Here is a 27,897-nt window from a genome sequence, read left to right on the forward strand (position 1 = left end):
TATTTGTTCATTCCACATCTGTAGTTTAACTTTGTACATTTAACGTCTTTCTTTATAATACTCTCTTATTTATAACCTTTGGCGTGTTTATTATATCTGTGGGATGGAAAAATTGATAAATGAAAAAAAATGACAGACAAAATCTTTTTTTTGAACACATCAAATTTTTCATTATTTAGCTAAAACATCACTGTTTAAAAGCCTGTATTATTTTATATTTCTTGGTAATTGTGTTACTTTAAATTCGTTTGGTCCAAAAAGGTATTTTAAAAGATTTTTTTTGTAAATCATAAATCTGTATCTGATACAATGGTATTTGCCACAGATGAATAAATCTTATATTTAAAGAATTATATAAAACAATTGTAGAAAATTAATTTTTTTAACCTATTAAAATTTGTTTTTTTTTCTGTATTAGTGTGATGAGTTTATAATATATCTAAAGAAAATCTGTTGGAATACATCTTGTATTTTCTGTACTACAGATTTTCAAATAGTAATTTGAGTGATTTTATGTTATTTTAAATATCTTAATCTCTTATCATTAATGTTTCTAATCTCTCAAGATATTTATGTTTCAAATCGTAAATTATCTGTTTCTCGTGTTTTTCCCTCATAGTTCTTAAACAAGTACTTCTCACAATCTTATGTTTTTAAAATTAATAAACTTGGATGTTAACTTATGACCTACATACTTAATTCACCTTTTACTAGCTTCTGCAGTATATTTTTCAATATTCATTTTAAATACTTTTCCTTTTAACTTCATTGATTCACCTGATTTCCTTCATTCTATGCAACATATTTAAAAAATGCTTACTATTGTCCTTTTTGGTTTTCCAACTGAATGATATGGATCATCACAACCTCTACAAACTAATAAAAGAATTTCTAATTCCTGAATTTATATTTAATATTATCACATTTATTTCTATTTCAGAGTTCTCCTGTTGCTTTTGATATGTTTCTTACTTTGTTTATTTGTGGTAATTTTATTAATGAAATAACACAATTTTCCAGCTTCTAGTATATTTTGGCCTGTCTTTCTTTCAGTGACTTAAAAAAAAAATTATTTAATTTCTCCCTGAATTTTTCTTCAACCAGTGAATTCATGCCATTCATCCCATTTTTTTTTTTGTTTGGTTTCTTACGATAGAATAATGTAAACAGCAAATCTTTACTCTTTCCTCCTCTTTTTTTAATGTTATTGTGTTGCAACCTCAAATTTTTTCTTTGCTTCTTCTTCACTGGTTTAAAAGCAATGTGGACATATAACACTTTTCTGAATAAGATTTTTTTGTTTCCTGTTTTCTGTTCTTATCAAGGCTACCTAATTATTTTATAGATTGTTTCGGGTGATTCAGAAAAGACTTCACAATTTTAAAAGGATATAAAAATTTACTGAGATAACTTAGATTTGTTGAGGTCTCATTTCATAGAAAAACACGTCAAGTTTGTCACCCAACATTCATTTAGGTTTGATGTGGCTTCCATTTGTAAGGTGACATACATCCCACGTGAAGTCAATTTCGTTTCAGACAATAGCCAGCAAGTTGGGCATTACCTCTGCAGCTGCAGTGTTAATTCAGTCTTAGTTGAACAAGATCAGCAAGCAAAGGCAGTTCATGAACCCGATCTTTAATGAAACCCCACAAGAAAAAAATCAGCATGTTCAAATCTGGGGAGCGAGGTGGCCATCCAATTGGACCTTCACAACCAATCCACCGACCTGGGAATTGAGTATCAAGATAATCTCAGAATTCTAGGCGTTAGTGAGATGGTGCCCTGTCATGCTGATAGTAATTGTGTCCATCTTTGTTATTGTCTAACTGAGGAATTAGAAAATTTTGAAGTGTTCCATTTACAGTTGCCTCCTGGAAGAAGAACAGGCTGTACAGTCTTTGTTTGCTTAATGCACCAAAAAAATTGACTTTAGGGCTACCACAAATGTGCTGCAAAATGTGATGAGGGTTTTTGTTTCCCCATATTTGGGTGTTCACCGTGCCACTGACTAATGTGAATGTAGACTCATCACTAAAAATTACATTTTCTAAAAATGAACCGTTGTCTGCAATTCTATCCCATCATTTCCACACAAAACTGTAGCTGAGCAACTTTGTTGTCATCTGTAATATTTGAACAATCATTAGTTTGTATGGCTTCAAGTGCAATAGTTTACGTAATACACGCCAAAGTCGTTTGAGGAATGCCAGACTCACATGACGCACGTTGAATTGATTTCTTTGGACTACATGCATAGCTTTTTTTGAGTTGTTCCATGGCAGTTTCAGGGATGTGTGGGAGTTCTGGTGATTTTGTATATTTAACAGAAGAGCCTGTCTTAATGAAGGTTTGGTGCCAAGAGTAAATTGTATGCCTACTAGGAAGCTTCCTAACATACAGTCTATGAAAATTACATAATTGCAGTTGCTGACTGCAAATTGTGAAACCAAAACACACACTGAGCATGTTCCACACCAGTAAATGTGTCCATTTTTAACAACATGGGTGACAGCGCTGGTGGCCAAATTAGGTACTGGTGAACTACACGAGTCAAAACTTGATGTGCTTTGCTATGAAATGAGACCTCAATCAAACCTGTAAGTTATCTAAATAAATTTTTTAATGCTTTAAAGTTGTGAAGTCCTTTTCTTTTAATCACCCAGTATATAACTTTCTATATTTCTACTTAATTTTCCTTCAAATCTTAAACATATTCTATTCCACTTTATTGGGTGTCTTCTTGATTTCTACAGTTAATGATAGGCAGGCTTGTTCTTCAACTCGTCTTACGAAATGCCTCTCAGAGAACTAAAATTGCGTTTCTTGTTCACTGATCTGTTTGGCTAAAAATGAGAATCAAGCAGTTTGATTGATGAGCTAATAAGCTGATTAAAAATTAAAAAGCTTTGCGTTAATGTCTCATTAAAATTTTTTTAAAATGTTTCATGAGACATGCAAAGTGATTTGGCCTTGGCAATTGAATACAGTATTACTTTGTTGTAATACTTACCTGTCAGACAGTTTCTCCAATTTCATCTTGCATTCATACTGTATAAAAAGGCCTAATGGATTTTAAAAAAAATACTTTTATGAAGTTTCCTGAAAACTGTATGTGGTTGTAAAAGATATTACTTTGTTTAAAAAAAATTTGGATAAGGTTTTTAAGTAAAATTTGTTGAAAATATATTCCTCCTTTTATGTTGAGCAACATATAATCTTACAAAAGCTAGGTATATAGTACTTAAAATAGTAATGTTTGGTATTAGTGATGAGGATAATTTTCTAAATATTTATTATAACTAAAGTAACTTAGGTAACTAAAAGTTATTTCAGAATGTGAAATAAGCATATGAAAATGTAAATTAATTGAAGCATATAAGAATAAGTGAAATAAAATATATGTATATTAGAAAATTAAAATTGTTCAATTCAAAAACTTCAGTACTATAAATAAAAGTGGTAAAGCAATTATTGAAATTGTATTAGTTATACAGAAATTTATAAATATGGAGTTATCTACAGAAGTCAAGTAGTTCTATACGGAACTGGCTGGTACAAATTGGTTGGGTGGTAAATTCCAGCCCTTATAACTTATGATTTCATAGTGCTTGTACTATCTCAAGGAGTGCCATGGTAACTGAAGATTGTGAAGCAAGGTAAAATTTCAATAGCCACAGCTAGACTTAATGACCTATTTCCTGTAGATAATTGAAATTAAGAATGCTGGGTGCAATTCAGTGCATACTGATGCTACAAGATGCCACTGATGTCACAGGATAAAAAGCAGGTAATGTGAGGTGTATAAATAATATGCAAAGTACAAATTTTTAATGTGACCACAAACTTTTAGAAAATATAAAAGTTTTCTTTATGCTTACCTAACAGATGTCTCATATGCCATTTAAATTTCTTGGTAGAATGCTAGTGTTAGAATTTTTTACAAATATGTTATGCCTTAAACATATAATAGCTCAAAGAGGGTTTGAATATTATTGGGTCTTCAATTGTTCTTGTTTATTTAATGTTTTGTTACAATGTCTTGTAATTTTTAACAAATTTTTGTTTTCTTTTTTGTGATAAACTTTATTATCACATAGTTTGTGTAGATATATTTTATTATTCTTTGTATTTATATTACTGCATATTTTTTATGATTTGTAATTACTTCTATTAATTATTATTATAAACTTAAACAATAAATTTACAATTTTGTTAATTTAGAGGAACTGAAGAAGGGTTCTACAGAACATGGTCGGTTGCTTGAAGAAGTAAAGAGATTGGAGACTGAATTGAATGAAGCCAGAACACAAGTTACTGTAGTTAGCCTTGAACTTGAAGGCAGATTGGAAGAAGAAAGGAGAAGATATCAAGATGAAGTTGCATCATTACAACAACTTGTAACTGGTAATTTTTTTTCTTTTGGTTTGTATAATTTTTCAATTCAAGCACATATTCTGTAAGAGTTATGTATGAACATTTATTTGTTGCTATTGTTAAATTAATAAATAAAAGTGATAAAATTTTATGTTAAGTGTCTAATACTACTATATTTGGAAGATTTTTCTTTCAATGAGACTAAGTATAATTTGAAAATTTTTTATACACAGCGATCATCTGCACATAGGAGCCAATTGAGTGTGTAAAAAATTAGTTTAACCAAAAAACAACCTATGCACAATGAAAGCCTAAGAGGTAGAGCTAGTAGCAAATTAGTTAAAATCTAAGATGTTAAAGAATATATCAAATTATATTTTGACATTTTAGAAATTTATATTTTTTTGGGCCATTGACACAGCTGTTTTGACTGGAACTATTATGAAATTTATGATACAGTTTTCGACATCATTCAGTTATTCTGCAGACAACGAAATGGTTACATGTTTACCATGATACATACACCTCTGAGTGACTGTCCGAGTCAGTTGTCAGCACCAAAGTAATTCATGATTGTATTTGTTTAGGACTGTCTAATGAGAGAATCATATTTGATTTTATTATTTTTATATATTTTTTTAATCTTTTATTATTTTTCATTATTTTTTTTAATTTATATTTTTACACTCAATTAGAACATAGTTTTTGTTAATTAAATTAAATTCAGTGGAAGAATAGTAAAAATTAACTTCAAGCACTTAATGAAGTTGAAAAGCATCCTGCTTTTATAATCATCAATAGTTGTTGGCTGTTGGCATAATAGTTGAAGTAGCTGTTGGCAACCATATAAACTTCTTCTTTGTTTACTTATTTTGGAGAATAAATTATAAAAATGACCTGTCAGATTGTTGTTTGACCACATTAATTGTTGTTTTAATGATAAAAGTGTTCAAGAAAAATATAATGTTACACTTTTTCTTAAACTGCAGCACACATATCTCCTTTCCATCCATGACCTTATGGCATTGTAACCTCATTCTTTAAATATAATTATAAATGATAAATGTATCATTGTTATTAAACCTTTTTAGTAGCATTGATGTTCATGAATGTCAATGCTCCAACCAAATGACAGAGCTCCGCTGCTTTTAAACATCATCGACCTTTCCGTGGAGTAACATCACCATTTTCAAACGCATTTCTTACTATTTTATTATTCAATATGTGCTGCGATCTGAATTCATCTGTTGATGAATAAATATTCATCAACAGAATTAAGCATTTATACTTAGAATTAAGTATTTTCAGTGCTTTAAACAAACTAGATAGCAAATTTTGTATATAGTCAGCTGTTGCATTGTTGCTTGTTTATGTTCAGTTCTAACCATGTGCTTGTGTTTTTTGTATAATACTTTCCGTTCATGATATGATTTTATTCATTGTTTCTTTTTAATTTTTATTTGTTATTTGCTTGATAAAAATATAAAAAAAACTGTCTGACAGCCAAATAAATGAAATAATAACACATGTCTTTCCAATTCCGAAGATTACGATTCAAATTCTGAAATAGAAGAGGTAAGAAACTGTGTAAACATTGAAGATAATTTTGAACAGGAAAATTAAAAATTTAGATTTTGAACAGTTCTTAGGTCTTCATGATAATAATGAGGATGAAGTAATGCTAGACGTAGTAGTTGTAAGTTCTGTTGAAGAAAATGATAGGTTAGACAATGATACGTTACATGAATTGCAAAACACTTATGAAGGTGCCAGTACTAGTGCTCCCAAAGAAAGTAAACAAAAACGCATGAAAACGAAAAAAAAGATGCCCCCTCCAAATCCCTTCTCAAACAATTCAGGCAGAATTCAGTACAAAAAAAAAAGTATTACACTTGGTAGAAAATCAAATACGCCATCTGAAAATCTTCATCTTACTGCTTGACATTTCATTTCACCCATTCCCCCCACAGAAAAACAGCACAGGCTTCAAAGATGTTGTTTTGTGTGCAAGAATATAACACAGCACCCAATAAAAAGACATTAAACTCAATGTAATGTTAGCCCATGTGTGCATCCATGCTTTCAGGAATATCACACAAAAAAAAAACTTTTAGAGTTCTTAACTCTCAATTTTTGAACTAAAACATTTGTGCACTTTTTAAAGTTTTTAGAGATTCTCTAAATACTTTAGTTTGTGGTTTTATACCATTTTATCATTCATAATGTACAAAGAACTTTTTTGTTATTGTTGGGTAAATTACAAAAATTAAACATAGCTTGTTTGCCAAAGTATTGGACTTTAATTTATCACTTAAATGAATTTTTGGTTTCTCTTCAAAACTTAAAAATTAGTAACCTTACATTGATTAAAGAAAATTCAATATCATGCAACATAATGTTATAATATAATACAATAATATAGTAATATTGTAACATAATGCAATTCATCATGTTATAATGATTTTAAAAATATGAAATCATAATATTAGTACACTGAATTTATCACTGCATTTTTCACAATTAAGATATATAAAAAACAAAGCTAATACAGTTCTTAATGAAATCTATAAAATTGACAAGATTGACATAGCTTTGAATGAAACTGATTTAGATTATTTAAAAACTAAATCTGAATATATAAAACACAATATTAGATATACAACATGTAATGATATGAAACTTGATTTAGATGAAGACAGTATATTATTTTCTTATGAAAATGTTTTTGATGCATTACATAAATGTTCACTAAACATACCCATTTTCCATGTATTTTTGTGAAAAATTATGCTTCAAAATAGAAGTAACATCAGTAATCTTTGAAAACCACTAAAAACAAAATCTGGGTCAAAATTAATGAAATATACCCAATCTTTGGGATTAGAATGCGATTATGTATGTGCATATTCTTTACAGAACAATATGATTTTCAGTACCAAAGATGCAATTGATTTGTTAGTTAATTACTAACACATTACGTATTAACCGGACTATGAACCACATTATATTTCTTTCAGTAAATAATAATAGTAGTGAATAAATTGTTAACAATAACAGTTCATATTTTTACTGAAGTATACCAACATTAATAAATTACAGTCTTTAACTCAACAATACATAAAATATTTCAGCATCGTAGCAGTTAATAAAGCACACTTACTTTACCTTTTAATGGTACATAACATTAAACAATATTAATTATTTATGGACAACATTTTATAAATTATTATTCACTCCACTTCAAATCGATATGTAACAACTTGTGTATAATTATGAATAACATGGACACAATGAGAGAAATGTAACAAGAGAGAAAGAAAACATGAACGAGTCGCAGGCAGAACATCCGCACCCAGTAGAAGTCTGACCTGCACTGAAGAGAGGTGGCGTGATGAGAAGAAGGGGAAGCAAACTAGGCCGTAGACAGAAGAGTGTGTGTGTGTTGACGACAACAGGTAGTGTGCAAGTGTTAGTGCGGAAAGAAACAGCATAAACGGGAAGTTTGGGAATGATTAGAGAAACATGGGGAATTCGGGAACGATAAACATAACACAATTTTTTTTTATAAACAAGCAGACCATTAAAAGAATTGCGTAAGACTGATAAGATAATTTCTGAATACGAACAAGTTGAGGAATGACATCATCGCAGACAAAGAAAATTAGACTTCTAGGAACTTTGACAACATTAAAATTGGAGATAACAAAACAGTTATGACTAATTTGGCTAAATAGAAATTGTTTTTATGAATCATTACGACCACAGCAGACAAAATAGAAAATTATGGTGAACTTGACACTATGAGAAGACCTTGAATTTATTGGATTAAAGCTACTTTACGCATTGGCGTAAACAGTTATATTTTCAGAAGATCAAAAAATTATGCATATCAGTTAAAAATTTTGTAAACCAATTTTCTAAGTTGAAAGTAAATTAATTAAAATTTTTTATTGACAATTTTGTTTTCTTTATTCAGTCAGAGATAAAGTATTGTAAACAACTTAATGTAAAAAAAATAAATCTGCTCCCAGGGGGTCATATAGGTTCAAAAAATGTCGCTACTAAAAAGGTTAAAGAATGACTTGATAAAAGTTTCGCCCAGAACAGTTGTCTTTGCCTGTGACCTTATGATTCTTTCTGTTATTTAATAAAAAATTATTTAATTGTGAACTTTTCTAAAGTAATGATTTTTGGTAATGCTTATTACCAACTTTGTGTGTATTTTACTTTGTGTATATGCGTGTTTGTACTTACCTTTTTGGTTTTACTTAATTTTCAGTGTATATTTTTACATTGTAAGATTATGTACATATTTTTTTAATTGGCTTGAAAAAATCTGATGTGGACATTACACAACTTCCTTGTATGCCTATTAAATTACATACACATTTTTTTTAAAATGAAAAGTACATAAAATTTTATTTCATTAATAACTTATGATATTTTTTTATTTTTATTGTTATTGAATTATTATTTATTGTAAAATGTTTAAGATCAGAGGTTAATAATTAGTAATAAATCAATATATTTAAATTAGAAAGAAAGGAGGTTTGATTTGATCCCATGTGCCTTCCACATATGTAAGATCCAAATATTTTATTAATTAAAATTTTACTTGGCTACAACTCCAGAACCAGTAATGTAATAAGTATCAAATAATGATTTGATAATTACTATTTTATAATACTATTTTTTATTAATTATTTTATAATGATTTTTGATTTTCTAATAAGTATCACATATGATGTATTATTGAAATGCTTCAATGAGAGCTTATTACTGCAGTTAAGAAAAAGTCCAAAATCTAAATTTTTGAATTTTGGGCTTTTGGACACTTTTGATCCAGTTGATTGCAATCAAAAGGGGAGGTGCTCAACTAGATGTTACAAGCATCCTAAATCCAAAATTTCAATATCGTATGACTAATAATTTTTGAGTTTTGCAAGATACATAAGTATGTACATATAGATGTCTTGCTGAAACTAGTCAAAATAGATTCAGTGATGGCTAAAATGGATATTTCCTTTGAAATCTGAAAACCAAAATTTTTTACTATCACAATACTCCTTTGCTTCGCACAAGGCATTAAAAAGGAGGAAATTTTCAATTTAACCTTTATGTATCTTTTATTATCAATGTTTAAATTTATTCTTCATCAAATGGACCAGTTTTGATAAATTTTATTTTATTTTTTAAGTCCTTTAGTGTTGATTGTAAGTTGTTTCCATACGTCATATGTAAAATATTTTTTAAAGAATTAAATTGCTTACATAAATGCTCAAGAATCTTCTTTTTTTAAATTTATTGCCAACATTGCTTTATATTAAGAGTGTTACAGCTTAATAATACATAGCCTCATATTATTACAGTTGTTCAAAGTATTTTACCACAAAAATTTAAAGTAAAGGTAGTCAAAAAACTTAATTATAATTTAATTTTTAATCCTGAATTCCATATAGCCTTAATCATGCTTGTATGCTTCTCTTCATTCCTTTTCTTATTTTATCTAGATGCAGGTTTCTAACCTTTTTCTTTCTTGCAAACTGTTTTTCATAGAGCCAGAGTTTAATTTAGGTTTAAATTTTCTTTAAATATAAAAAAACAAGAGATAAAATGTAAAGCCAACTGAAAAAGTAATCCCTAAAATGTGAAAAATGAAACATACTCTTTTTTTTTCAATTCTTTAAATTTTAACTATTTGAAGTAAACAACAAAGTAAGGTTTAATAACTGTTTGGTACTGATCTTAAAAAGTTGAGATTTGAAGAAGAATTGAAAAAGTATTGTGTGGTTTAAAGTTGTTTGCTTTCCAGACTGAACATTTTGGGTCCTTTGACCCAAAATGCTTTGTTTTATCTGAATTTTTTTAATAGTAGATTGATATAATTTAATAATTAGCATGTAGTTTATGCTACGTTTTGGTGTCCAATTTTTAGAGACTGTTGAAGAATCCAGTAGAAATGATGATGAAGTTCAGAGATTGCGTCGACTCAATGAAAAACTGGAAGCAGAACTGGAAGAACTTCGTCAAAATAACAGTGCGGGTAGTGGTAGTGGTGAAGGTAGTGGTGCTCAATTATTGACCGTTCCTGGTGCGGTACTTTCAACGTTGGCTCGGAGGGTAGCTAGCCAGTTAGGTGCCGATTCGTCAACAAATTCTTTGTCACAGACACACTCTAATGTTGTATCAGAAAACTTGGAGGAGTCCATGAGGAAGGTAAACAAATATGTAGGTAACAGGTATAAAATTTTATGTTCACCTGATCCTTGTTTATTTTATTTTCACTTTTCCTTTCTCTTTTTCTTTTATGTGAATGTAATATTTTACCTTAGTGATTTATTCTTTTTCTCTTTATATGCTTTTTGTTCTATAGTGAAAATCAGTTATTGTAAAATGAAATAATTTTTTTGCACTGTTGCCAGCAATTCCAGTTTTCCTAGGAGCTTGATCTGAATAATTTTGATTTCTTTCTAATTTTTTTGTGGATGGTTTTTCATTGCAGATCTTTGATAAGAAGTGTAAAAATTATATACCTCATGACAGAAAACAGATTGCTTTTGTTTTATTATATATTGTTCTGATAAAGCTTAATTTTTAATCAGTTTTCATCTTATCCATTCCAATGTAATCAGTCAAATTTTATATTTTTCTACTTGTTGAAAGTATATATATATATATATAATATTGTTATACAAGGTGTCCCTCAAAGAAACAGAAAATTTCAGGACATAGTGAAAATAATGGAAAAATTTCATATAAACCTAGGTCTGGAACGCTTTTTTTGGAATAGGGCTAGCGAAAGATTTCGCCTAAATTTCAGCTCTTATAATAAAAAGAAGCCCTACTGTAATTTTTGGGACCCAAATTAAGGAGTAAAGTTGGTGGTATGTTATGTAATTTGAGCTGGGAAATAGGATAAAACAAGTTTCAGAACTATAACCCAGTTTAAGATATCAGACATAAAACACAAAATTCTGTGTCTAAAAACAAGATTTCTTTTTTGGTTTGTAGTTCAATAGCTTTGTTAAATGGCTAGGAAATGCGAAATCTTTAGTAACAAAACTTGTACAGAATTTAATTCTGAAAACATTAATGTAAATACAGACAATAAAAAGTAAATCAAAACTTTTTAAAATCAGTGTTTTAATGAAGCAAAACAAAAGAAAAATAGACAGAAAATCATATTATTCTTTCCGTAGCTAATAAATATTATTCTTAATACAGCAAAACAAAAAAATTAAATGCATGAAGTGATAAGTGATAACAGAATAACAAACCTCAGTTACAGTAATTGTTTGAAATTCCCTCCTTCACAACTTACACAGAACTCTGCCAGATGTACATTTCCGGTGGCTTTCCATATCATCTCGGATCGTTTTGTATAAATTCAGTAGCATTTCTTATTTTAATCAGTAACTCATCTTTAGTATTAACGTTTTGTTGGTATACTATTGTTTCCATATGGCCCCAAATGAAGTAATCTAGTTGTGTTAAATCAGGTGATCGTGGTGTAATTGATTGGTCAATTATATCCAATCCAGTTTAAGAAATTAACATTCAAGTGATTTCTAGCTACTAAAGAAATATGTGGCGTTGCACCATTGTGCTGGAAAATCATTTGCATTCTAGTTTGTAAAGGTACATCCTCCAAATAGCCGACAAATTATCTTTCAAGAAATGAATGTAAGGTTTTATTGAAAACAAAGTTTTCAGAATTTTGTCATAAGTAATGCTACACCAAACGTTAATGTGAAATTATGTTGGAAGCTAGTTTACATAGTACATTTGATTTGTCTGTGCTCCATAAATGACTATATTTGGAACTGAAGAATCCATTTCTCATAAAAGTGCCTTCATCATTAAATAAAATTGAATTTATCTTATCAGCATTGTCTAGAAGCCAATGACAGAAGTTTAACCGCGGGGGGTATCTATTGGCTGCAAATTTTGAACCTGCAGGCAGAAAAGATTAAGATTTTTTTCCCGTAGGATGCGCCATACTTTGTTTTTTGAGAAACCAGTGCAAGATGAAATTTGCCTTGTACTGCTGCCTTGGCTACATCTTTGGAATAACCCTTTTAATTGTTGATACACCGAAGAATGTTTATTAAGTATAGAAAGAATAATACGATTTTCTGTCTATTTCTTGTTTGTTTTGCTTCAATATAACACAGATTTTAAAAAGTTTTTATTTACTTTTTATTTGTAGTATTTACATTAATTTTCTCAGAAATAAATTCACTACAACATTTGTTACTAAATCTTTTTTATTTATTAGCCATTTAACAAAGCTATTGTATTGCAAACCTAAAAAAAACTTGTTTTTCGACACCAAATTTTGTGTTTTATGTAGGATATCTTAAAAACTACTGGAGTTACATTTCTGGGACCTGTTTTATCCTATTTCCCAGCTCAAATTACATAGGAAACCACCAACTTTAATTCTTAATTTGGGTCCCAAAAATTACAGTAGGGCTTCTTTTTATTAGAATAGCTGAAATCTTGGTGAGATCATTTGTTAGCCATAACTCAAAAACAAAGCATTTCCAGACTTATGTTTATACAGACCAGACTTTCTCCATTATTTTCACCATGTCCTAAAAGTTTCTCCATTTCTTCATGAGACACCTTTATATTTAATATAACTGTAAAAAGGATTTTTAAAAGTTTATATATTGTTTTATTAAGATTGTTTGAATTACAGTAAAATTATTATGAGTGTTCATGCTGTTTTTTTACACATTTATGCATAAATACTTAAAATCAGTGAGTCATCTGAAACCTGCGACTGTTTATGTATATGTACAAAAAAACAGTTTTTCCTACATTGCATGAAAGTGGTTCCTTTAACAACATTATAGTTCAGCCTTACTTATTCTTAATGCTGTCAGAAGTTACTCATTCAGTCAATATATAAGGTATTTCTTTTCCATGGTTCGTTTTTTGATTGGCACTCAGTTTTTTTGCTATAAAAACTATGTTCACCTCATTGTAATATTTCTTTGTTTTTATTGTATATATTTTATTAATTTTTGTTTTATCATAATGATTTCTTTTGTAAGTACAATTGACCAGTGAATATTCTTTCAATAGTTTGTAATGACAGGATTGTGAATGAAAAATCCTTTGGATTATGATATTGCCAGCTTTCTAGATTCAAGTGTTAAGATTAAATGCAGAGTTACTCTTAATATAATAGTTTTTTTTTAATCTGAAATATATATATATATATTAATTACAATTCTATGTATTTGGCCTTTTTATTTTCATCAATATTTTCAATTAGATTTAATTGGATATCTGGACAACAAATATATTTTATGTAATATTGCAGGAAAAAACCTAATATTTTTATTACAGTTTAATAGCAAATATTTTTAATTATAGTATTTTGCAAACTTAAATTATACTACCATCGAAAATAAAAATTGAAATTTTCTAAAACTAATAATGAAAAAATGACAAAAAAGTTAATACTATTAATAACAAAGTAATTATTAATAGTAGATTTTATAATTTTAGCGTTGTTCTTTGTTGCTAACATCTACAACATCTTTGTCTTGACAGAGTTGATGCAAGTTTGAGTGTGTTCCCTGCAGATTAATTTAATAGCATACACTATGTCTAGTTTTTGAAGGCAAAAGTTTTTCCAACCCCATTTGATTTATCATTTGATACCTACCTTGTGATACTTGTGACTGTTCATTTCTTGAATTCCTAACATTTCTTGTATTAAATTTCTGATAATCCTGTATACATTTTTGTGAATGAAATGCAAGTGCAAGTTATCATTACAGGATTCTTTTGGTAATATAGATTGACATACAGGAGATGGATGATTTTTAAATAAGCAATACTATGTTGATTTTAAAATTAAATTAGGTTTATTGACACAAAATTAAAGCTCAATACGTGCCATTTGAATGTAACTATGTTCACCTTATTTATGAAAAATAATGTTCTCAAGGTGACGTCCATCAATTTGAATGCAGTTCTCAGGTCTTCTCAAAATCCTTCATCACATGGACTAACATCGCCGGAGAAATGGTAGCAGTTTCTTAAATTATGGCATTCTTTAACTCATTCAAATTGCGGGGTTTGTGGTTGTAGATATGGCTTTTGAGGTAACCCCACAGAAAATAGTCACAGACTGATTGTTGGGAGATCTCGGAGGCCACAGAACATTGCCTAAATGTAAGATGATGTGTCCAGGAGACATGTGTCGAAGAACTGCCATTGAATCATTTGCGATGTATGCTGTAGCACCATCCTACCTAACATCTTTTAAAGCAGTTCTGGCCATTTGAAGGATGTGAGTATTTAGAGCTGAATTACAGTGACATTAACGCCATTTTCCTAAAAAAATGTGGTCAATAATCTCAAAAGAGTCAACAGTGCACCAGATTGTCACTCATTGAACGTCCAGAGAATGCTGGTGAATAATGTGTGGATGTTCAGGAGCCAGTAACATAGGTTTTGCTTACTTATGTTCAGATGAAAATGAGCTTCATCACTCATCACTAATCACTAATCTTATATTCTCATCCAGTCTCAAAATCACTTGCATTCTGTAAGCAAAGTCTTCACATGCAGCAAAATCTGTTAATTAACTGTTGCATAATAAGAGTTTTGTACAGATGGAAACTTAATTCTTTATGTAAAATTTGCCTAACAGATTCACGATTGATTGTTAACTTACTAGGATGTTATCTAGCTGACCATCCTGGGTTTCTAACTAGTGCTTCCCTTACTCTGTTATGTTTTCTGGTGTCATTGCACTGCGTCTTGGGCCTTTATGGTTGTTATCCATAATGTTTTCAGTTGATCTTAAATGTTCTACCCATATAAGCATTATGTTACATCTCGGAACAGCTCCATCCCAACCGAGATTGAATTTAATAAGAAAGAGTACCACTTCTAACAAAACTGTCATACGCGAACATCAGATGTTACAAGTTCCATGGCTCAATTGTTACTGAAGTGGCACCTTGTGAGGAGCCGAACTATCCCCACCACAACATTCTCCCACCTTTGTGGAAAATGGTTAGTCTCCCATGTGTTACTCTGTGTATTCAGAAAAGTTCTTTATATCATGCTGAAATCTTTCAAATTGTTTTTAAAAATTATAAAGCTATTTATTTATTTCTCCAATGTTGAGTAGTGTGTAGAATATTGTCATTGACCATTGATGACAGAAAGTTGCTCTTTAGATTAGTAATATTATCAACACAGTTTTTAGTGGTATAGTAAAATAAAATGATTTTGGATTTCATTTCTTTTCTGTAATCATTGTTGCTATAGAATGCATCAATGACAATACTTAGAAGATCTTATTCCTTTTAAAAATATATTAGATTAATTTGGGCTACTGCTTAAATGCAAACTTGGGGCTGTTTATTGGCTTGTTTTTAATTTGAATCAAAATTTATAGTAACCTGCTTTTTTTCTGCAATCACTTTTGGAGTTTGGTTGCGCTGGAGGTTTGAATTACGGTGTACCACACTTTTTGCTGAACTTTCTACATGGAATGGCTTAACAGATGCTTACAATTCCATATTACAGATTTAAGATATCTACACAAGTTAATGCAGAAATTTTTCTACTATATTTTACAGGATTTTTTGCCATATATGATTATAAACTTAACTAAAAACAAAAAGCCTCTAATATTTCATCAGTTGTAAATTTGCTAAGAGCATAATTATTCACACAACTTTTGACAAATATTTTAACAAATTCCTGGTGGAGTGAATTTAGTAAGTACTTTGTGGTTATATGTCACTGTAATTCGAGATGTCACCATATTGTATTGTTTATCTAAATATTTGAGCAGTTTTGATGCCATAAAAATTCAAAAGAACTCTGAACACAAAAGTCCAAATTACCGCTTTTAGTTCTGTTGCTGACATTTCAGTCATGTCCGTTGCCCGTATAGTTTTTCTTTACTCATTAATTTGTGCATATGGTGATATTTTGCATCATTTAATTTTATCTATAAAAATTAATTTCCAAATATCTAAGGGCCTTTTGCATCTCAGGCATGACTCTTCTTTAGAGAAATTCACATTCAAGTAAAGAGGTATTCACATAGGGCAGACACGTCAGCAATTTATATCAGGAAAGGATTTTAATATTGCAAAGAGGCATGTGTATATGCCACTCTATAACACCATCTTTCTTGTCATATATTGGCTACAGTTTTAGGTTGGACTGTTATGCATGAATACAGTCATCAATATCATCACCAGAAACTTATGAATCATAGTCATGATTACTGCATGCTGGAACATTTACATTATATGCATCCTCTCCATTATCACTGTGTTGTTCACCCATTTCTTTTGTAAACAGTTGTCTGTAAAATGAACTATGAACCAATGCTGCATCTTTGATTTCTTTGTTCTTTTCTTTCAACACTAGCTAAACCATTCATACAGCGTCAACTTTCTTCACGTGCAATCTTTTGTGTGTGTATTTTGCCATTTTTTTCTGTTAGATACAAACGCATTTATATAATTTTTTTTTTTTATTCATGAATGGTCCTTTTAATAAAAATGGAAAGAAAAATTAACTGAATTGAAATAAATGTTACTGCTGTTAAAAAAGAAGAGTAGATATCTACTTGAGTGACTCCTTTTATTACAAGTTGCTGAGCATCTCTTGCTTGTTAATTACTTACTAAAAAGAAGTTGATACGATAAAACAAAAATGAAATAGAACACAAACAATAAAAAAGAGACACTACAATGATGTACAATATGTGAACATTGTTTTTAAAGTAAAATGTTTCATGCCAATCCAAAAAAGAATCATGTAGAATTGCTTTACACTGATTCAACAAGCAATATAAAGACTAGTTAAAAAAGAAGTATTAAAAATAGTTAAAATGGAAGTATAATGTTGACAAAAGGTAAATAGCATATAATGTGGAGAAGAAACTGGTTTCAGGCTTACTACATGTACATAAAATCCCAAGTTTCAAATGATTAATTTGTCTCTTATACTTGTTTCTGCGTTTATACGTAATTGTGTTCAAAATGTAGGCTTGAATACTAATAGTAAAGTTTTGTAGTAAAGTATTGTAACTCAGTGTTAATTAAAACGATATAAACATTTGTACAAATCAGTTTTTATGATTATAAAAAATGTTAGTGAACAAGTAGAAAAATATGTTTGTAAATAAATAAATATTATATGATCTATGGCAAGTATATAATTTTAAAAATATTTCTTTTTTGATTTTGTCTAAAAAAAAGGCAATCTTTCATTTTGACTTTAAAATACTACTATTAGACCTTTATAAACTCACTGTAAGTTTTTCAAAATTTTGTTTGAATCTGTAGGAGAGGCACATGTTTTACCTGTATCATTCAAATTCTTTTCTGTGAACCAAAAGTATCAGAATTGCTTTTCTGTTAGAACAGTTGTCAAATAAAGGTCAATGTGGATAGATAAAAATTAAGACATTATTTTCAATAACACTGATTGTCTTAAGTAATTTTGAAGGGACTGATTTTACTTCTTTGAATGCTTTCATGTAAAGTTCTACAGGTAATTCTCTTTCTTTAACTGATCTTCTCTGTAATTTTTACTGTTAGTTTTTACTTTACTTTAATTTAATTTTATTCTTTTGTTATTTATTGTTTATAATTGTTGATTACTATTACCAGAAATAATTATGTATTGAAACTTTACATTAATATTTGTTAACAGTAATATTTCATCAGATAAATTAAAAATGTATGTTGGGAAGGTTAGTATATTATAAAAATAATAAGATTGTATTTATATTACTTTGTTTTTTTTTGTTGTTATTTGATGAGAAATGCATAATTCAAATTTTTTTCTTAAAAACAAAGTTTGTTGTGTGAATGTTGTTCTGGTATATAAGTTTTTCTTGTTTGCTTGATGCATGAAGGTCTACAGTGTGTTTGCTTCTTGTTTGACTGTAGGTTGAATGATACTTTAAATTATATGGCTTTACTGTTTTTTTTTTCAATGTTAAGAAGTATGTGAATTATAACACTATCATGAAAGTGTATGTTATCAGCTCAAAATAATTTATATATATATATATATATATATATATTTAATTTTCTGAAAATTCAGATAATTAATCAATATATTGACCACTGTGCTAATTAAATTTAAAAAATCACAGCCATCAAAACAACACAGCAACTGAAAAAAACTAAAAAAAAACTAATACCAATAGCCGACTTTCGAGGGATCCTGCATTGTCAGTCAGTAATTCGATAATTACATAAAAAAATAAAAAATTTAAAATTTAGAAAAGATAAACATAGCAGCCACAAAATGTGTAATAACACAACTCCACTGCCAATACTGGAAGCGTGCGCGTGCATGTATAAATAAAATAGATTCAACTTGATCCACCCAAGCACAGAATTGAATAAAATAAAATTACACTCACCTTATTTTTTCATACAATCTCCACAAAAGCAGCCTACATCTTCAATTGTAGATTTTTTCTTTTTTTTTTAATATTTAGTGTTAATTACATATTAAACTCAAAATTAAGAATTAATGTATAATAAATTAACTTACATAAAAAATTTCTTAAAGGATGTATAAAAATATTAAAATTATTTAAATTAAAAGTTACATATAAAGATATGACATCGAGTATTATAAAATGAAATATATTCCTACATGTGTTTGGCCAGCCAGTACTATAGTATTGACTATATAGTATATATGACTATAGTATTATATTATTAGCTGGCCAAACACATGTAGCATTACATTTTATTTTCTTTAATTTTATAATACTTGACATAATTTTTATATGTGATTTTTAATTTTAATAATTTTAACATTTTTATACATCCTTTAAAAAATTTTAAAATTTAATTTTTTATATATATGTTATGTTATACTTTAATTTTTAATCTTGAGTTTAATATGTAATTTAACACTAAATATTTTATACAAAAAAGAAAAAAAAAATCAATAACTGAAGATGCGGGTTGCCGTGAAAGCACTTTTGTTGAGATTGTATGAAAAAATAAGGCGATTTTCATCTTATTTTATTCAATTCTGTACCAGGGTGGATTAAGTTGAATCTGTTTTATATATACAATAATTATTAGTACAAAGTTGATATGGGTCTTGAAAAGATCGACTTTTAGAAAAAAAAAAAATATATATATATATTGTATTTTTTATAATCAAAAACAAACTTGAACAACCCAAGTACAGAAATACAAAGTAACTGAAATGACATTTACCTTATTTTTCTTTTCTGTATTCCAATAGCACCTTTGCAGGATCCCGCTTCATCAGTTGTATATAAATTATATAAAATTACATATCAAAACATAACAAATTTTTTTTCAGAAAAGATTAAAATATTAAAATTACTATCATATGTAGAAAACACGAAGTCAATTGAATAAATTACATATAATTAAATATGACGTCAATTAAGAATTAAAATTTAAAATTAACTTTAAAAATAAAATAATTATAAGATTTATACATGTAACCTGGCCAGCTAATGTTACATTATTGAGTGGATTTGAAATTATTTGTATACATTCTGATTATATCTATTTTTATCTAAAAACAGTGGCGTTATATATATATATATCTTCAAAATGTCCAAACTTTATTATTTATTTTAAATAAATAATAAAATTACTACTATTATTATTTAAATTAAATTTCTTGAAATTCACTATTTCCAAATTTGTCTGATTATCAGATACAGAATGTTTGTTATTAATAAGGTCAGCAGCATTCGATTGTGTTTTCTTGATTATAAAAAATACAATATATTGTTACAGAGGAATATGGGTCTTACAAGTATTGACTTGAGAAAAAAAATAAAAAATAAAATATATATATATATATATATATATATATATATATATATAAAAAATAATATGGTAAGAAAGATGACAGTTGTGCACCTTTTATAAAACATCACACAAACCCCCATAAGTATGGTATTGCTGCTAATCCCCCCCCCCCCAGGTGTGTATTAAACAGTTTTTAGACAAAAAAGAAGTGAAGAAGGTTGAAAGTGCAAAAAGTTAGTTAAAATTCAAATTTGTTTCACTGGCTCATTGATGTTCAATCACCACAAATAAGTCACCATTGCCAGCCATATATATTGTGTCAGTCATTGTACAGCTATGTTTTTTCATGTTGTGAAATTTTCGCACGAGTCCACTTATTTCAGTATATAGCAAAATGATTGTATATGATCCAACACAATACAACTGTTATTTCAGCAGTTTTCAAGAATAATAAAAAACTTTCCATGACAGGCTTATTGGCAAATGAGAAATTAAATGTTTTTTTTTTTTTTGTTTTCTGGTGTTTTAATTACTGTATATCAGCATAGTAGGCAAGTGTGTAAAATAACAAATTAATGTACGTTTTGTAGGAAACCACTCATTATGCATAGATTGTCTTTACTCAGTAGAAAAATGTTGCATTACATTATTCAAATTGGATTTATTGAGAAAAAATTAATGCTACAAATAATTTGATGAAATCTGTTATAATGAGCATGGTGTTTATTATTTGAGTGTCTTGGATTACTTAATAATCAGTCATAATTATACACACCATAATGCATGTTAGTTGTTTTATGTTTGGATGTTTTTTCTGTTCTTACCCATATAAATGTGTATCCTTTTATAATATTTATTTTTATGAATTATTGTTTGCTTATTGACTGAGATATCTTAGTACATAATCATAATGATGTATATATATATATATATATATATATATTATAATTTATCTATTGTTTATTAAAATAGTAATTAACTGATGACTGGAAGCTCGGTGAAAACATTTTTATTTAATTAGGTGAGTCCCTTTTAAAATCCTAATGCTTTGATGGCATTTGAATCAGTTCAAATTGAATAGTTACACATAAATTACAGTTACATCTTGCCAAAATTTTTATTATTGCAGTAGAAACATATCTGTTAATAATTTTTTACTACGAAGTAAAATAGGATTTTAAGTTGTCTCTCACTGTAGAAAATATTGTGTACCTTTGCTGTTTATTACAGGCTTTAGAAAAGTCTAAAGATTACTTCATAAGACAAAACTGAATGTGACTTACAAACAGGTGCAAATGTTTACATCTGTAAACATACTATTTCACAGAAATTTTGAAAGTTCTGTCCACCAGCTTGGATTTGTCATCTTGAATAAACTCCAGTTGTTTAGATAACAAGTTGATTGTGCATGATTTCATGTAAAATTTGACCATGAAAATGTTTTTCAATTTTTTTATAACTGCTCACTCTTTTGAAATACTATCAACCAAAATTACAGAAGTTCAAAAATCATGCTAGAAATGAAACTGTGGAAAATGTGGTGTGGCAGTTATTTTAATTGCATTTCACCTTAAAATTGTAATTAATAGTGTTATTAATGATTACCGTTATAAAAAAATTCAAATGTTTATTAAAAACCATTCATTTTATTTAGTACTGTATCTTAGGACATTTTTCATTTTATTTGTAAGATATGATTGTAAATGAAAAATTTAATAATTAAACTAGTTTATCCAATGTTACCAATGCATATTGTTATTTATACATTTTTCTAATTTTGTTAAAAATCTTCCCCATGTATTATCAAAATTAAAAATGACATAAAAATTTGACATGAAGTATTTTAAAATTAAATAAAAAGATATAATTTACAACATGTGTTGGTAGTACAAAAAAACCCTAACTTCTCTAACTAAAAATATGAAAAAAAGTAAAAAAATCAACAGTATTGATTTGACTTTTTAAAATATTCATATTCTAAAAATTTATATATTTTTTACCCTTAACTATTTTAACACAGTTCTATTTCTGAAATTATTTCTTAGCTGTAGTCTCTACAAAAACTCACCCATTGTGGTATTACTTATATTTATTATTTACATCGCTTAAATGCTTAAAAGTTTCTACTTCAAATACAGAATTTCATAATCATTAGAAAATGCAATTCATGGAAAATATACATTTAACAACTTAAATGCTTACTAATTATTGAGTAGGTTACCTTAAAAAAAATTGAGATACAGAAGAATTTATTAAATAAAGAACAATTTGTTCTACAGCAAAGTATTTTAACATAAGAAGCAAAATTAGTTCTCAGATTAATTTTTTAAAGGCAGATTTGAGGAAGGTCTACTGAGCATATGGCATTTATACATTTTTGAATAACATTTGATGATATTACACAAGATGAAATAGGATTTTAAGATTTAAGGTAGGATTAAAATATATAGAAAGAAATGTTATTTGTAATTTTTACTATAATCAGATTATAGTTTACAAAAAAAAAAAAATATATATATGTTTATAATAATAGTAATAATAAAAGATAACAATAATAGAGTACAAAAAATGAAAAAGGAATAAATGATATAAAGGTTGTTTTAGACTTATGTATGGCAGTGCTGTCACCCTCGCACGTAATTTTACAACGAATAAAAAATATATTTTCAACCTTATAAGAAAATTTATGGGCGTATTAGTGTTTAATTCAGAATATAATTTATTAAATAATGACAGATTATTTAAATACAGAGTGCTGCTGTACTATGGAAATTGCTCTTAAAAACATTTTTACATTAAAAAAATGCACATTTTAGTACAATGGTCATTAAATAATTAGAGACAAATGGTAACAGAGAAAAACCTGTTTAATAGAATAAACTGAAATTTTCTGACGTTCAAGTTGACATGAATCATGTAAGAAGTATCAGCTGTTCTAAAAGAATTTCTGTTATTATAACCTCTTTTATTTATTTCAAAATGTTGGTTTCGCTTGAAAGATGTATCATGGAAGAACAGTGTGGTGTCATTAAATCACAGACACCCTAAATCATATTTCTACAGCACTTAAACAACAGTTTTTAGCAAAGGTAAATCTTTTTTAGACCGCTATAACATGTTGTAATGAAACTTGGATTTATCATTTTGTCAGGAACCAAACGCAGAAACATCTGAATTTGTCTGACAAAAAAATTCAAAACCTATGTATCAGTTGGTAAAGTGATGCTGACAATGTTTTGGGACTGTAAAGGACCAATTATTGCAATTTTTTGGAAAAATGATGCACTATCAATATTGAGTACTATTGTGTGTGATATACTAGAAAATAAAGTGGAAGCTGTGTAAAGAGGAAATATCGTGGTTCTCTCTCAAAAGATTAATTTTTGTGCATGATAATGCCTGCCCCCATATCACTCAAATGATACAGGAAGTTTTCAAAAATTGGATTTTGAAGTGAGGTGTTGCTACATCCACCTTATAGTCCCAATCTTGCACAATCATTTTTTTTGTCTCGTCCTCTCAAAGAATTTTTATTTGGTAATAAGTTCAGCAACATTGAGCAGGTCCATCATGTAGTGTAAGAATAGCTCGGATTATTAAAGTGAACAATTCTTTACTACTTGGATAAAAAAGCTCACAAGTGAGTGCCTAATGCAGCCAGGAATTATGATGAAAAATAACATTAGTTTCATTGTCATTGAATAAATAATTTTTGTTGTTGTTTAGCTCTTTAATTATTGGAAAATCTTGTAAATAAAATGAATGGTCTAATTATTAAAGAAAAAAAATTGTAAATATGTTTTATCAATAATTACAAAATCAGTAATGTTAGAGAAGTTAGACCTTTTAATAAAATATTATCTTACTGAAAATAAAATTGTTTGTGTTCTTCTTTTCATTATGAACTTTGATCTTCTCCACAATGGCCCTACAGATTCCTCTATCATCAAAAAGTCTTGCAGTTTTTATACTGTATTATTAAAAAATTTTCATTTACCCTTAATGAATAAAAATAAATAAAACTGTACTCTTGAGTGATGGTGAACAAATATGTTAAATGAACTTTAATTGTGACAAGGCCTTTATTTTTCCAGGAAGGTTTATTCTTATTTTGTGGTATGATTTCTTATGTTTACAGGCACAGGAAGATGCTGAAGTTCTGCGTTCATTAGTTATACCACTTGAAGAAGAAATAAAAGCTCTAAAGGATAAATTGCGACATACTGATGATTTGTTACGCAAATATCAACAAAATGATGTTAGTCATTTTTTTAATAATTTAATAAAAATAATTCCAGGTTAACATTATAAAATTAATGTTAGTTTCATTAGTTATTGGGTTTTTTCCTTATGTTTCTGCACTGTTTCAAGATGTTTTGAATAAATGTTTTTAAATGAATTAAAGGCACAAAAAGTAGCATTGTAATTCATGAATGTTTTCTACCTTATGTATGAGAGTAAATCAAATATAAACAGGATTTTTGTTCCCGAGTGTTTATGGTTGGTAGGATTGGGCCCGTGCTTTTAGTATGCTTGGGTGGGGTCATTAGGAGTAGGGAGAGCCAGCCATTCTACACTCCCATCCAATTCAACAGTAACGCTCACGATGTTGGAGCAACAGGTGCACCCCTCCATTGCATAATGCATAATTATAACATTTCTTGCTTGTGAAGGAGTTCAAGTGATTGAAATTTTCCAGAGATTGACTGCACAGTTTGGGGACCAAACATTGTTAAGAACTCGTGTGTTTGCCTGGCATAAAGAGTACAAGGAGGGATGAGAATGAGTGGAAAATCAGGAACCCGATTGCCATCTTCAGACCAGCATTACAGACAAAAACATTCACGTGGTTTGAGAATTCTTGAAGGCGATCGATGGGTATCTGATCTAAGAGTATCTGAAATTGCAGAACAGATCAGAATATGTTACTGGAGGTGTCAAGTGATCATCACAATCGACAACCCCTAAAATATAATTAGTTGTATTCTTAAAATATAAAAAAAATTATAGTTTTATATAGTTGTAAAGTAACATAATCAAATTGGTTATTTATTTAATAATATTTACTTAACAAAGGCCAATAGCAGCTAAGTGATAAAGGGTAATCTTAAATTCAAATTCAAACACTGAAGTGTTTTTCCTGTAAAACAATAAAACAAAACATATTTTTAATAATATATGTATGTTTTTGATAAAATGTCAGTCTGATAATTACAGGCAAAAAAGCCCTTGAGAACAGTACTGCAACTTCCCAGTACACTCCAGTGAGTAGTTGCAGTCATATCTACCCAATCCATAAATTTATGAAATAGAATTTACTTAATTAATCTGTAAATTTGTGAAATGAAATTTACTTAGGATGTATTTGAGATGCCAAACTAGTTTTTCTTGTTACAAGATTTTTCTACGTTTTTCTCCTTATCACCTCAAAACATTTTCATTTTTTCAAGTTGTTTTCAAGTTTTTAATTTCTTTTTTACCATATTTCTAACTCGTTATTCCTACAATTACAGGTCTTAGTGATTCTCCTATATTTTTTCCCATGTACCTTTATTAAAACAGTAAGTTTTTACATAATCTATTTTTATTAACGGTTTGTAATTCTTTTATTCTCTAATTTGAATTTAAATTTTTTTCTATTTCAGATATATTATGTACTTCAGCTTTACTTTATCTCACTATTATATTCTCTTCATTTTATAGGTACATTGTCGTCTACCATTATCCTTGGTGTGTTGTATTTCTAAATTTGTAATGTTTTTACATCTTTCCTATAAAGGTACATTTCAAAAATTAAAACAAGCTTTATCTTGTATCTTTTCTTTCTTCTACTAAATTTCAAATTTCTGTGCTCTGCCGTTCATATGCTTAGTAATATTAGTTTTCCTACATTTGTATTTTATGTAAGATTCATTTTACTTATAATTAGATTATTTGTTTTTTTGCAGGAACATTATCATCCATCTGAAAGTAATTTTTTGCCATCAGCTGCATTGACAGATGATAATGTAAGTAAGCAGATATCCATGATTAAAGTATATATAAAGTTATTAACATTCTACGAGGCGCGGTTCAAAAGTAAGGGCTGATGAGTTCTAAATAGCAATTGGCAACACTGATTGGTTTGCTCATGTGCAGTAGCTTTAATAGGTCTGCTAGGCATGTAACTGCCAATTTCAGTTAGTTCATTGTTGTTTGCCTTTGCAAGACAGTGTGCTAAAATTAAGTGTGGTAATAACAAATCTTGCCAGCTGTGAAGTTCGATCAGTGATTAGATTTAAATGCAAAAGGATATAATGGTACTGAAATTCACCATCGGTTGTATGAAACATATGAGCCTACCACATTAAAATGAAGGAAAATTTAGACAATGGTGCTGTGAGTTTATGGAAGGCCATTCAAATGTTCACAACGGAAAGAGAAGTGGCAAGCCTAATGTCCAGGCTGATGATCTTGTTGAACATGTAAATGCAAAAGTGAGAGAAAATCTTCACTTAACGATAGCAATCTTTTTCTAGAATTTCCAGAACTTTCAAAGATGACATTATTGAGAATCATGACTGACACTCTAGGCTATTGTTAACTGTGTGCACAAAGGGTGCTGAAAATGTTGACAAGTGGTCACAAAGATTACAAAATAACATACACGTGCTTCTCTTGACCAGTTTAATCATGAGGAAGACAAATTTTTTTCCTATATTGTCACTGATGATGAAATGAGGATTTTGTACGTCAATGGTTAGATGAAAGAACAATCCATCCAATGGTGTCAGTCTGGTTCACTTAAACCAAAAAAAAATTCAAACAAACTCAGCATCGAGGAAACTCATGGCAAATGTATACTGGGACCAAAAGGGTGTGCTACTGATTGATTTCATGGAACCTGGAACATCCATCAGATTACAAATCTATTGTGAAACACTTTCTAAACTTTGTCTTGCCATTCAAAACTGACAAGTGGGAATGCTGAGATCAGGAATTTTTCTTCTTCACAATGACGCATGTCCACACACGACTGCATGTACAACAGAAACAATCCAAAAATTCAGGTGGGAGATATTTCATCATCCCCTTACAGTCCTGACCTTGCATCCACTGACTACCATCTTTTCCTACACCTCAAAAACTGGCTGGCGTCTCAACGATTCAAGGAAAGTTAAGTATTGAAAATCTCTATGCAATAGTGGCTACAATCTCATTAGGCAGAATTTTATGCAGTGGGTTTAAAGAAGCTTGTTTCACAATATCAAGTGTTTGGAACAAAATTGTGTTTATGTAGAAAAACAACGTAAATATGTATTTGAAACCATTAATAAATTTTTCATTATCTCAGCTATTCTCATTTTGTTACTGATTGGCCCATACTTTTGTGAACCACACCTCCTATTGTGAATACCACATTGCTTTTAACTTAATAACATTCACATAATCATGATATTGGGAAAAAATTTAATTTAAGTTAATTAAAAAATCATTATTACGCATTTATTAAGAATAAATACGCATAATATTTTCATGAATTTATAGTATTTTCATGACTGGTCGATCTGTTAAATTATGCCAATCTCTACCATTACAGGAGATTTTGTTGAAATTATTTTTATGTTAAAAACAAAATCGTTTTAACCATCCTGATATGAATTGCAGTTAACTCACAAAGATTACATTGCCATTCCCAAGGACAACAAGCGTTCTA

General features: G+C 28.8%; 1 protein-coding gene across 5 annotated transcripts in view; it reads left to right on the top strand.

Moving 5' to 3' along the window:
* Rbpn-5 (Rab GTPase-binding effector protein rabaptin-5) overlaps positions 1-27,897 on the top strand; it is an 86,441-nt gene that overhangs the window by 30,317 nt on the left and 28,227 nt on the right. For 2 of the 5 annotated variants that reach the window (XM_075364608.1, XM_075364612.1), the window contains 4 exons: positions 4,225-4,407; positions 10,313-10,605; positions 24,340-24,459; positions 26,150-26,209. In XM_075364608.1, coding sequence (XP_075220723.1) covers positions 4,225-4,407; positions 10,313-10,605; positions 24,340-24,459; positions 26,150-26,209 — 656 coding nt within the window. The remainder of the gene's footprint in view (positions 1-4,224; positions 4,408-10,312; positions 10,606-24,339; positions 24,460-26,149; positions 26,210-27,897) is intronic. The other 3 variants (XM_075364609.1, XM_075364610.1, XM_075364611.1) reach the window with 3 other exon arrangements.

This window comes from Lycorma delicatula, chromosome 4, assembly GCF_047948215.1.
Source record: "Lycorma delicatula isolate Av1 chromosome 4, ASM4794821v1, whole genome shotgun sequence".
NCBI lineage: Eukaryota > Metazoa > Arthropoda > Insecta > Hemiptera > Fulgoridae > Lycorma > Lycorma delicatula.